Source organism: Sus scrofa, chromosome 5, assembly GCF_054392235.1.
Source record: "Sus scrofa isolate SSC_HxYL_T2T_F1_AM1 chromosome 5, Sscrofa_HxYL_maternal_Yorkshire_Landrace_v2.0, whole genome shotgun sequence".
NCBI lineage: Eukaryota > Metazoa > Chordata > Mammalia > Artiodactyla > Suidae > Sus > Sus scrofa.
The window spans coordinates 22852570-22866733 of record NC_139387.1 but is presented as its reverse complement, the minus strand read 5'-3'; the positions used below and the strand labels follow the sequence as shown (position 1 = coordinate 22866733).

Here is a 14164-nt window from a genome sequence, read left to right as displayed (position 1 = left end):
AATGAGGAAATCAAGAAGGCAATTAAAAACTACCTTGAAACAAATGATAATGAAGACACAACCTCTCAAAATCTATGGGATGTTGCGAAAGCAGTGCTCAGAGGGAAATTTATAGCAATACAGGCCTTTCTCAAAAAAGAAGAAAGATCCCAAATTGACAACTTAACCCTCCACCTAAACGAATTAGAAAAAGAAGAACAAAAAAGTCCTAAAGTCAGCAGAAGGAAGGAAATTATAAAGATCCAAAAAGAAATCAATAAAATAGAGACTCAAAAAAACAATAGAGAAAATTAATAAAACCAAGAGCTGGTTCTTTGAAAAGGTGAACAAAATTGACAAACCCCTGGCCAGACTCACTAAAAAGAGGAGAGAAAGAACCCAAATAACCAAAATTATCAATGAAAAAGGAGAAATCACAACGGATACAGCAGAAATACAAAAAACTATAAGAGAATACTATGAACAACTATATGGCAACAAGTTTGACAATCTGGAAGAAATGGACAATTTTCTAGAATCTTACAGCCTTCCAAAACTGAATCAAGCAGAAACAGACCAACTGAACAGACTGATCACTAGAAATGAAATTGAAGAGGTCATCAAATCACTCTCTACAAATAAAAGTCCAGGACCAGATGGCTTCACAGGTGAATTTTATCAAATATATAAAGAGGAATTGGTGCCCATCCTCCTTAAACTCTTTCAAAAGGTTGAAGAAGAAGGAATACTCCCAAAGACATTCTATGAGGCCACCATCACCCTCATTCCAAAACCAGACAGAGATACCACCAAAAAAGAAAACTATCGGCCAATATCATTGATGAATATAGATGCAAAAATTCTCAACAAAGTCTTAGCCAACCGAATCCAACAACATACCAAAAAAATTATACACCATGACCAGGTTGGGTTCATCCCAGGTTCACAAGGATGGTTCAACATACGCAAATCAATCAGCATCATACACCACATTAACAAAAGAAAAGTCAAAAATCATATGATCATCTCAATAGATGCAGAAAAAGCATTTGACAAAGTCCAACATCCATTCATGATCAAGACCCTCGCCAAACTGGGTATAGAGGGAACATTCCTGAACATAATCAAAGCCATTTATGACAAACCCACAGCAAATATAATACTCAATGGGGAAAAACTGAAAGCCTTCTCCCTCAAATCTGGAACAAGACAGGGATGCCCACTCTCACCATTGCTCTTCAACATACTTTTGGAAGTCCTAGCCACAGCAATTCGACAAACAAATGAAATAAAAGGCATCCATATAGGAAGAGAAGAGATAAAACTGTCACTGTATGCAGATGACATGATACTATACCTAGAAAACCCTAAGGACTCAACCCCAAAACTCCTTGAACTGATTAATAAATTCAGCAAAGTAGCAAGATATAAGATTAACATTCAGAAGTCAGTTGCATTTCTGTATACCAGCAATGAAACATTAGAAAAGGAATACAAAAAAATGATACCTTTTAAAATTGCACCTCACAAAATCAAACACCTCGGAATACACCTGACCAAGGAGGTAAAGGACCTATATGCCGAGAACTATAAAACTTTAATCAAAGAAATCAAAGAAGATGTAAAGAAATGGAAAGATATTCCATGTTCCTGGATTGGGAAAATCAATACTGTGAAAATGGCCATACTACCCAAAGCAATCTACAGATTCAATGCAATCCCTATTAAATTACCCATGACATTTTTCACAGAACTGGAACAAACAATCCAAACATTTATATGGAACCACAAAAGACCCAGAATTGCCAAAGCAATCCTGAGAAACAAAAACCAATCAGGAGGCATAACTCTCCCAGACTTCAAGAAATACTACAAAGCCACAGTCATCAAAACAGGGTGGTATTGGCACCAAAACAGACAGACACACCAATGGAACAGAATAGAGAATCCAGAAATAAACCCTGACACCTATGGTCAATTAATCTTTGACAAGGGAGGCAAGAACATCAAATGGGAAAAGGAAAGTCTATTCAGCAAGCATTGCTGGGAAACCTGGACAGCTGCATGCAAAGCAATGAAACTAGAACACACCCTCACACCATGCACAAAAATAAACTCCAAATGGCTGAAAGACTTAAATATACGACAGGACACCATCAAACTCCTAGAAGAGAACATAGGCAAAACACTCTCTGACATCAACATCATGAATATTTTCTCAGGTCAGGCTCCCTAAGCAATAGAAATTAGAGCAAAAATAAACCCATGGGACCTAATCAAACTGAAAAGCTTTTGCACAGCAAAGGAAACCCAAAAGAAAACAAAAAGACAACTTACAGAATGGGAGAAAATAGTTTCAAATGATGCAACGGACAAGGGCTTAATCTCTAGAATATATAAGCAACTTCTACAACCCAACAGCAAAAAAACCAATCAATCAATGGAAAAATGGGCAAAGGACCTGAATAGACATTTCTCCAAAGAAGATATACAGATGGCCAACAAACACATGAAAAAATGCTCAACATCGCTGATTATAAGAGAAATGCAAATCAAAACTACCATGAGATACCACCTCACACCAGTCAGAATGGCCATCTTTAATAAATCCACAAATAACAAGTGCTGGAGGGGCTGTGGAGACAAGGGACCCCTCCTGCCCTGTTGGTGGAATGTAAACTGGTATAGCCACTATGGAGAACAGTTTGGAGATACCTTAGAAACCTATACATAGAACTTCCATATGACCCTGCAATCCCACTCTTGGGCATCTATCTGGACCAAACTCTACTTAAAAGAGGCACATGCACCCGCATGTTCATTGCAGCACTATTCACAATAGCCAGGACATGGAAACAACCTAAATGTCCATCGACAGAGGATTGGATTCGGAAGAAGTGGTATATATACACAATGGAATACTACTCAGCCATAAAAAAGAATGATGACATAATGCCATTTGCAGCAACATGGATGGAGCTAGAGAATCTCATCCTGAGTGAAATGAGCCAGAAAGACAAAGACAAATGCCATATGATATCACTTATAACTGGAATCTAATATCCAGCACAAATGAACATCTCCTCAGAAAAGAAAATCATGGACTTGGGGAAGAGACTTGTGGTTGCCTGATGGGAGGGGGAGGGAGTGGGAGGGATCGGGAGCTTGGGCTTATCAGACACAACTTAGAATAGATTTACAAGGAGATCCTGCTGAATGGCATTGAGAACTTTGTCTAGATACTCATGTTGCAACAGAAGAAAGGGTGGGGGAAAACTGTAATTGTAATGTATACAGGTAAGGATAACCTGACCCCCTTGCTGTACAGTGGGAAAATAAAAATAAATAAATAAATAAATAAATAAATAAATAAATTTAATTCAGTACAACTTGTTTATTTTACTTTTGTTTCCTTTGCTTTAGGAGACAGATTCTACAAAGACAAAACCAAATTACTGCATTTACACAGGTTGAATAAAAGTGAAAGGAAAAAAATACATTTAACCTAATTGATATTATTATTATTTAAATTATGCATGCAGAGGAGAGTGCACTTAGTAGGGATGCTCATAAATGCAGGTTAACCAAAAATATCAAGTTATAGAGGAAAAACCATGAAGAAGAGAACTAATGGAAATAATTTAGAATTCACCATAGCATATAATTATGTGTTATTGTTATTTCTCACTGGAAACCAATTGCGAATGTATAAATTAGATGATATATATCTTTTTCTGCTTTAAGTTACTGGTTTATATGTACATATATGTATTAATGAATGTATATTGAGGTTAATATATGTTTTATATAATGTGCATTTTGTTTACATATATTTAGGTCATTAACATATATTTGGGCTAATCTATACATATATTGAAGTTAATATATATTTATCTATAGGTTAAATAATATAATATTATATGCATATATATGTTCAACTTTTTGTCTTTTCCTGTAAATTTTTGATAAGGCTTACAAATGAGTAATGAAGAACCAATTTCATTCTCCTAGTATTCACAGATGATCCACAATTGCAAATTATGATTTTCCTATTTCTGTTTTTCAACTACATCTTGAGCCTGATGGGGAACTTCATCATCCTTCTCGTCACCCTCCTGATCCCCATCTCAAGACCCCAATGTATTTCTTCCTTCAAAATTTCTCCTTCTTAGAGGTTTCATTCATAACAATTCTTGATAAGCATTCTCACTGGAGACAAATCAATTTCCTACAATGGTTGTGCAGCACAATTATTCTTTTTTCTTTTATTAGGAGTTACAGAGTTTTTCCTTTTGGCCGCCATGTCCTATGACCGCTATGTTGCCATCTGCAAACCTCTCCGTTACCCAGTCATTATGAACAGCAGAGTGTGCCATCAGCTTGTCCTCAGCTCTTGGGTAGCTGGCTTCCTAATTATATTTCCTCCTTTGGCCTTGGGACTTCAGCTGGATTTCTGTGCTTCCAAAATAATTGATCACTTCCTCTGTGACAGTTCTCCTGTCTTGCAGCTCTTTTGCACAAGTTTCATAGAATTGGCATCTTTTGTCTTAGCTGTGGTGACACTTGTCACTTTGCTGTTAGTGGTCCTCTCCTACACATACATCATCAAAACCATTCTAAAATTCCCTTCTGTTCAACAAAGAAAAAGGCTTTTTCCACCTGTTCTTCACACCTGGTTATTGTCTCTATTACTTATGGGGGCTGTGTTTTTATGTATATGAAACCATCAGCAAAGGTGAAAGTTTCCAGCCGATGGAGCAAACCCAAGCCACAGCAATGACAATACCTACTCCTTAACTTCTTAGGCCAACAGGGAACTCCCCCAAACCAACTTCTTCAATGAAAATATTGAATCAATTTTTGTCTAGAAATATTTCTTCTCATAAATGATACCTTCATGTAGGAACTGTTTTCTAAAATGAATCTTGTAAGATACACTGCATTAATTATATCAACCTATGTGTGCTAATTGCTAAGATCAATGTAGCCTTCCAAGAGAAATTACCATTTATGCAGAATTTTGCAAAATGAATAAAGAAATAAAAGGAAATCAACAGTTTTAGGTATATAAAATGTGCAACTTAGATTCTACTAATAAGTTTTACCTAGAGAGATACAATTATTAAATTTGGTATATGTAAACATTTTCAGTTGTTTTCTATAGAAATAAATGAACTTTGATTCATGTTGCTTGTATACCACTCTTGTTTTTGGCCTACAAGTGAGGTGATCCATGAAAGAACTTTAGGGTATATGTTTACATCTGGGTTTGGGATCTTTACATATATTCTGAAGCATTTGTAAATTGAAAATGTTCAGATTCATTCTAATTGTATCAATTTAATCAAAGTTGTTAAGTATACCAAACATACAAGCTCATCCAATCATTTTGTGGAAGACACTATACTCACCACTATACCACCAATGCACACACTACAATCACTTTAAAAACAATGTATTTGCACAAATATTGACACTTATGTGACAATAAAGATGGAATCATTTACATTGTACCAAGTAATTCCCTTTGCCTCTTCACCCTCATGCCTTCTTTTCTTCCTACTATTGGATCTAAGTACCCTCTGATGTCATTTCAGCCACTATAGATGAGTTTTGCCTTTTCTAGAATTCCTTATGAAAGAAACCACAGTGTGTAAACTTTATGTCTGGCTTCACTTACTCAACATAACTTTTTGAGGTTTACCCATGTCGACGCCTACATTCTTAGTTCATTCCTTTTTTCTGATGTAATTTAGCAGAATCTCTGGTGTTCTTTGTCATAGCTTGCTTTCTCTCCCCTAGCTCACACCTTGGTATTCTTATTCTCTGAGGAATCTCTCCCCACGACTGAATCATTTGTCGAACCCAGGTTCATGTGCCCTGACGCACAGTAGGGCCAAACAAATGGAAACACTGGAGTCTCAGGCAGAGAAAGGGTGTTGCAATAGATGACTCGTGCTCAAAAGACCTGAATGCACCTATGAATTTCAGGGAATAAGTTTTTATAGTCTAAATTTGGGGCGAGGCCTGCAGGGTGTGTAACCCTCCTCTGATTGGTTGTTGGTGAGGTGATAGGGTAGTGTTCCGGGAGTCCCAATCATCAGCCTTCTGGTTCTAATCAGTCTGGCATCTATGGGCTTGTTTGAGATCAGCCCAAAGTTACCATCCTCCACCTGGATGATGGCCTTTGTTCCTAGAGAGGAATTCAGAGATATGTATCAATTGCTCTGTACATCCCCTGAGGAGGAACATACAAGCACATCCAATCACTGGACATACAAGCACATGAGTGAAGGAATGCAGAAATAGTGCATAGACATATAAGCCAGGCACTATTGTTTATTTCTGCATTCTCTTACTCATGTGTATTTTGTATTGACTACAGACAAAGGGGTTCATAGAAAAAAAGCGTCTTAATAAAATAATTATGTTTAAATCTTATATCATATGATAGAGGATCATAAGTGTCTAAATGGACTGAGGACACATTTTTCTTAAATGTTCTTCTGTTTACCTCTTACTTCTTATGGAGTTTAAGCTGTCCATATACTTACTCATTCCCAGTTTCTACATTCACCAAATATACAGTGAATGATTTTAAGTAAGCATTTTATAATTATCTCATAAAAGTTTTAGGTCATGCAGAAATTACCAAAAAAATGCATATATAGCTACAAAGGACCAGATTTCTAAAGCAAATGGAAAATCGAGGTGAAACAGAGATATTTTACATGTTTTGTTGTAATAATTATTATTTGTTGAATTTCTGACTTAATACATATAAAGTATGGCTTAGATTCTAATCATTTTAAAAGATTGTTAATAGTTCATAAGTTATCCACTTATCTGATAGGGAAATGATGTGTTACCAAGTTTTTCCCTCAACCTGCAATCATTCCTCTTGCTCAAAGACCCTTCTCCCTTCAGATGTCATGGTTTTCTGGGGTCCTGTTTTGAAAATAACAAACTCCTGCATGGATGAAAAACCTTAGAAATATTTGTCTGTTTATGTGTGTATATGTGTTCACCAGTAAGCAAATTTCTTCTCAAAAAGCCAAATAAAGAAAAATAATATTTTATCTTATCTCTGGGAATAGTACCATAGATTTTTTTTTAATCCAGAAACTAAATTATAACTGTTACAGTGTATTGTTCTTTAGTATTTTGTTTAGTAACATGATAGTCACAGTTTCCTTTCCCTCCATCCACTGATAATGGAAGTTTCTCTCCACAAGACAGAGCCCTCACTGTTCAGAATGTGACATGTGAGTGCTGATGTTCTCATATCTCAGGTCCTGGAACATCCTCCATCCACTTTCCCAGTAACCCCTTGAGAAACTCAACTGAATTATTTGATAGAAGGATGGCCCTATGTGCATATTTTCCAGTAACTATATCAAGGAATCTTTTTTAATTAAATCTTTTCCAAGAATTATATTCTCATGTTATTGGAAAGCTTACTCCTTACTTAACACTCTCAGCCAGACAGCCTAGGACTGTGTTCCAAGTGGAAAAGCAGAAGGGCATGTGATAATGGTCAAGCATTGCTTTGACAGGAGCTATTTTATGCTGAAGTTACAGTAATTCTAAGAATTATTTTTTTTTTCTTAAAGACCATTCTCACATTTTCTCTAGAGAGACATAGAGTTTCCACATTTTCATGTTTTATTTGTGATGATCATACACACACATAAAAAAAGCATGGAAAAAGACGGAGAGAGAGAGAAAAAAAAAATGGGTGTGGGAAGTAGGAAGAAAGGCCAGATTTCAACTAAATGGGATTTTATATTCTTCAGAATGTCTGAAACAGCCTGATCTTCAGACAAAACTGTTCTTCATTTTCTGAAGGCCTGTATTATATCTTCATAGTGTAAAATTACAGCATTATCTGATTTTGATTATGAAGATACACTTTTATGTATATGTATTTGCATCTAGAATCCACGAAGAATGTTAAAATTCAATAATCATAAGAAGAATTACCAAATAAAATATGGGCAACAATTTAAGTTCAAGTTTACCACAGAATATAATCAAGATGATCATCATCACATGTGCTCATCATCCTGACTGCACTGATAGTTTCAGACTTCTGTAATTCTTAGAAAATAGGAAGTATTATATACACTGCAAAGCTTATACCTCTACGCTATAAATATATGCAGTTCATTGCATACCATACTTCAGTACACCTTTTGAAAAGTGTTCTGACCCAAAATGAGTCATCATAGAAAATAAATACCACATAATACATGCCTTTTGTCTACATCTCTGACTGTTTACTAAAACCGAGGGATGAAATTAATCCAAAGTTATTTCACCACAACATAGTGTCAATTAAAATCATTAGCTGATGTAAGATTAATTCTCATAGCCAGTCTTTCAATTCCAGTTTCTTTTTCACCTGGAAAATACATGTTAACTAATTCTGATACAGGAAATAATGAACAGAGTCTTCCCCTTTCCACACCAGTGTGGCTCTGCATAGTCCATATTTCAGCAGCTTCCAGACAAGAAAAATACATTTTCTTTGTGCACCTGCTTCATCTACTAACTTGCCTTAAGAGATGATAGTATTACATTTTTCTATCCCATCATCTTTGTTCATAATTATAAAGTCCACTTGTGGGTAAGCTCAACATATATGATCTGTACCAGTGGTTGGTGGCTATCTGAGAATCTGATATACCATGCCCTGTGTTTTCACCTTTGTAGCAATCCACAGGTAATGCGGAATTCTTATTTAACACCCCACATTTCAAGTCATTTTTACTTATTACTAGTTTGATTATTATATTATCATTGAATGATTCTGAGAATCTTCTAATACTAATAAATTGTTTTTCTCAATGATCTACTCTGCTTTCTACTTCTTCTGAGAGCTTGCATGTTAACATATTTCATTCCTTTAGGAGCAAGATTACAGTTTAAGTCATGGAATGTGTAGCCTTGAATTCAATCCTTTTATTTACTAACAAAGGTCATGGTATTCAAAATAGTTCAAGCATAAATATGGACATTGTTAAGGAAATCTCTCCAGACTTTATGAAATCTTAGGGAATGTCATGCTTCCATGGTGCTAACAGTGCCCTGCTGAACTAGCAAGAATCTTTAAATGTTTAATAGTTGCAACCTGAATTCCTCATGGTTAGTTGATTTTGGCTGTTTTATTTCTATAAGTAGTAAGAAGTAAACAGAAGAATGTTTAAGAAAAAAATGTCCTCAATCCACTAGACTCATAATTCTCTATCATATGCTTTAAGATCTCCTTATTAAGACACTTTTATTCCAGGAACCCCTCTCTCCATAATCAAAAAAGCTACAAATATTTAATTTTTACAAGTATTTCTGGCATGTCCTCCTCTGTAATTATTTCAAGCTCTTAGAGCTCTGTATTTGTTGAGATAATGAATAAATGAATGAACGAACAATGAGCATAGTTCTCTTTCCAGGGTCTGGGATTTGCTGGGCACAAAGAGTTTATCCTAAAAGAGCTTGTAGCAGATGTCTTGTTCTCACTGAGACATAATTCTAGAGATTAATACCTAGACCTGTGTGAGCCTCTTGGGAAAATTACATTAATACAATATAATTTATTTTCCTACTTTTTTCACTCTTTTTCTGATTCTTCCCATCATCAGAACACTTTAATCCTGTAGAAACATAATTTTCAACCTGGGTCCCCAAAGTGTCTGAAGTAATATGAATGGATTACATGGATTTAAACTTTCACAATTGTATTTCATGATCATATACATTTCCAGAATCTTTAAATAGTGTCCTATTTAATGGGGGTAAGTTGAATAATAAAGTACAAGGAGAACTCATCTGCTCTAACTTGCCCCCAATACTAACATCACTTGTTGGGCAGAGCCAGTGATAAATGCAATATCTAAGACCATGTCTTTGGTTTATTTTCAAGTTATCTAGATTGAATTGTCTGTTGCCAAGTCATCATATACAATTTTTTTTGTCTTTTTTTTTCTTTTTTTGCCTTTTCTAGGGCCGCTCCCGCAGCACATGGAGGTTCCCAGGCTAGGGGTCTAATCAGAGCTGTAGCCACCAGCCTATGCCAGAGCCACAGGAACATGGGATCCGAGCCACATCTGCGACCTACACCACAGCTCACGGCAACACCAGATCCTTACTTAACCCACTGAGCAAGGCCAGGGATCGAACCTGCAACCTCATGGTTCCTAGTCATATTCGTTAACCACTGTGCCATGACGGGAACTCCCATTTACAACTTTCTTAGCTCTTCTCTAAGTAAAGTGGAGAAACCAAGATACCTTTTCCCAGAGACTTTTCCCCTCTTTGGTTCTTTTTACAGTTTATTCATGAGAGGTATTGTTACAAAATTGGGAAACTGGGAGAGAAGCAGAGGCTATTATGCTTCAGAAATATTTGTGGTCAGCATGGTGAGAAGAGGTGAGATTCCAAGAGGATTCTTGGTCAGGGAGAACTACCACTTTTACTGATAAGACTATGAGTTGGTGCTTTCTGAAAAAATCACTGAAAGCCACTGCCATGTCTCTCAAAGCTTTCCTGAACCACTTCTACAGGGCTTCAATCTGAGACCTTTGATATTAGTTTCTTTCATAGAATTCTATACATTATTCAAACATGATTTTCCTAGCTCTTTAAAAGAAGTTGCATCTTAGAACCTGTGGCATTAAAAAATATCAGAGGAGATATATTTAGAATTGGGATAAACTCAAATGAGTACAAAACAGTCAGCAGTGTTCCTCGACACATTCCTCTCTTTCTCCTTTAGGGACTATGCCCTGGAGAACAGAATGTGAGCAGTAGAGTCACCAAGATAGAGAGGAGCAGCTGTTTCAGTAAATTTCCTTTTGACAGACAAGTTATTTCAAAGGACATTATGAGGCAATAGAGGTTTTCAGAGAAAGGCATTTCAAAATACAGTATGTACTGACTTTTCACGCTGGTCAAACTAAATGCAAAGTCAGGAAGGACCCCGTCAGGCCCTCTCAGGCATAAAAGCCTTTTCAGGTACCTTGTGTTTTGTTTGTAGGAAAAAGGCTCACAGCCTCCTAGACCTTCCCTGAGTTTCAAAGGACAAATCCAAATAGTTACCAATTAGGGGAGTGGGGGAATACAGAAATAAATAATAGTGCCTGATAGGCCTGGTCCTGGTTCCTCCTCAGGCAATGTGAGAACAAAGTGATACATATCTCTGAGTTCCTGTACAGGAACTAAGACCATCACCCAGGTAGAAGATAGAAACTTTGGGCAGAGTTCAAACAGGCCCGTAGATCACAGACTGGTTGGAACTAGAAGGCCAATGACTGAGATTCTTGGAACACTATGCTGTTACCTCACCACCAACCAACCAGAGGAGGAGGTTACATACTGCAGCCCTCTCCCCAAATTTTATCTGTAAAAACTTCTTCCCTGAAACCCATTGGTGAGGTTGGATCTTTTGAACGTGAGCCACCCATTGAATGGCCCTTGCAATAAAACCTTCTCTGCTGGATATGCCAATGTTTCCCTTTGTTTGGCCACAGTGCGCATTGGGGCACATTAACTTGGGTTTTACAACAAGTGATTCAGTCTTGAGGAGAGATTCCTTAGATAAGAATGCCAAGGTGTGGGCTAGGGGAGAGAAAGCAAGCTATGACAAAAGGACACAAGGGATTCTTCTAAGTTAAACCAGAAAAAAAAAAAAGAATGAATCAAGGATATAAGCATTGGCATATGGGTAGACCTCAGAAACTTTATGTTGAGAAAGACAGACATACAGTTTACACTCTGTGGTTCCTTTTAAAGAGATTCCAGAAAAGGCAAAACTCATCCAAAGTAACCGAAAAAAAGGCAAAACTCATCTACAGTGGCTGAAATGATGTCAGAGGGTTCTTGGATCCAATAGTGGGAAGAAAAGAAGGCATGAGGGTGAAGAGGCGAAGGGAACTCTTTGGTACAATGGAAATGTTTCCATCTTTATTGTCGCATAGGTGTCAATATTTGCGCAAATACTCAGGAAGGCTGAGTAAACCGAATACAATACGAATCATTTTGGGGGAAGAAATGGCATAGATATAATGTATTGAAACTTGTACTCTATTCCTCCATTCATGTTTCAACAACATCTTATTGATGCCTACCTTTCATCTCATTTTTTTTTGAAACTGACAAAACCTTTGAAGCACATCCTTGAGAGCTTCTTTAACCTGCTGATTTCTTAGGGTATAAATGAAGGGGTTTAGTAAAGGAGCAACAGATGTATTGAGCACGGCTACACCTTTAGTTAAGGTCACTCTTTCCTTTGCTGATGGTTTCATATACATAAAAATACAACTCCCATAAGTAATCGAGACAACAACCATGTGTGAGGAACAGGTGGAAAAGGCCTTTGTTCTTTGTTGAGCAGAAGGGAATTTTAGAATGGTTTTGATGATGTATGTGTAGGAGAGGACCACTAACAGCAAAGTGACGACAAGTGTCACCACAGCTAAGACAAAAGATGCCAATTCTAGGTTATGTGTATCTGTGCAAGAGAGTTGCAGGATAGGAGAACTATCACAGAGGAAGTGATCAATTATTTTGGAAGCACAGAAATCCAGCTGAAGTCCCAAGGCCAAAGGAGGAAATATAATTAGGAAGCCAGTTACCCAAGAGCTGAGGACAAGCTGGTGGCACACTCTGCTGTTCATAATGACTGGGTAACGGAGAGGTTTGCAGATGGCAACATAGCGGTCATAGGACATGGCAGCCAAAAGGTAAAACTCTGTAACTCCTAATAAAAGAAAAAAGAATAATTGTGCTGCACAACCATTGTAGGAAATTGATTTGTCTCCAGTGAGAATGCTTATCAAGAATCGTGGAATGCAAACAGTCGTGAATGATATCTCTAAGAAGGAAAAATTTCGAAGGAAGAAATACATTGGGGTCTTGAGATGGGGATTCAGGAGGGTGAGGAGGATGATGATGAAGTTCCCCATCAGGCTCAAGACGTAGTTGAAAAACAGAAACAGGAAAATCATAATTTGCAGTTGTGGATCATCTGTCAACCCTAGGAGAATGAAATCTATTTCAACTGATAGGTTCTTCATTACTCTATGGGAGACAACAAAACTTTACAGGAAAACACAAAAAATTGAACACCTATGTGCATATAATATTATATTAATTAATCTATAGATAAGTATATATAAACTTAAATATATAGATAGATAAGCCTAAATGTATGTAAATGGCCTAAGTATATATATAGACAAAATACACATAAGCTAAATACATATATTAACTGAAAAATACATTCATGAATTTATATATATATATACACACACACACATATATACAAATAAATACAGTAACTTAAAGCATAAAAAGGTATATATCATCACATTTATACATTTGGAAATGTTTTCTCCAGTATGAAATGTCAGTAACATATAATTACATGGTACAGTGAATTCTAAATTCTTTCCATTACTTCTCTTCATTATTTTTCCTCTAGAACTTGATATTTTTTGTTAACCTGCATTTATGAGCATTCCTACCAAGTGCACTCTCCTCTGCATGTATGATTTAAATAAAATAATATCAATTATGTTACATATATTTTTTCTTTAACTTTTATTCAACCTGTGCAAATGCAGTAAGTTGGTTTTGTCTTCATAGAATTGAGTATCAAGGCTCTGTCTCCTAAAGCAAGGAAACAACAGTAAAATAATAAAGTTGGACTGAATTAAACCTAAAGGAAAACATCTACTAAACAAAAAGACAACCACTGAATGGGACAAAATATTTGCCAATAATATGATCAATAAGAGGTTAATATCCAAAATATACAAACAACTCATACAATTCAACATCAAAAAACAAAAAATTTGGAGTTCCCTCATTGTTCATGAGGTTAAGGACCTGGCATTGTCATTGTTGTTGCTCTGGATATATCTATGCAGTGAATTTGATCCCATGCCTAGGAAATTCTGCCTGCTGCAGGTATGGTTAGAAAACAAACAAACAAGCAAACAAAACCAAACAATCTGATTAAAAAATGGACAGAAGACCTGAATACAATTTTTCCAAAGAAGACATACAGATGGACAACAGACACATGAAAAGATGTTCAACATCATTAATCATCAGAGAAATGCTGATTAAAACCACAGTGTAATGTCATTTCACATTTGCTAAATGTCTATCATCAAAAAGACTA

The 14164-nt window shown here is 36.3% G+C and overlaps 2 protein-coding genes and 1 pseudogene across 3 annotated transcripts in view; 1 reads left to right on the top strand and 2 right to left on the bottom strand.

Annotated features, from left to right (window-relative positions):
- Nucleotides 1-14164, bottom strand: part of LOC146403204 (uncharacterized) — a 732844-nt gene that overhangs the window by 496244 nt on the left and 222436 nt on the right. The gene's annotated exons all lie outside the window — the stretch shown is intronic.
- On the top strand, nt 3594-4759 carry LOC110258863 (olfactory receptor 6C6-like; annotated as a pseudogene).
- On the bottom strand, nt 9950-13052 carry LOC100514232 (olfactory receptor 6C6-like). The gene has a single exon (XM_021082104.2). It carries the CDS (start codon nt 13050-13052, stop codon nt 12108-12110), a length of 945 nt encoding a protein of 314 aa, XP_020937763.1. The 3' UTR covers nt 9950-12107.

What these genes read in the sequence shown, in the direction of transcription:
- LOC100514232 (XM_021082104.2), bottom strand. Translation starts at nt 13,052, where the DNA reads ATGAAGAACCTATCAGTTGAAATAGATTTCATTCTCCTAGGGTTGACA.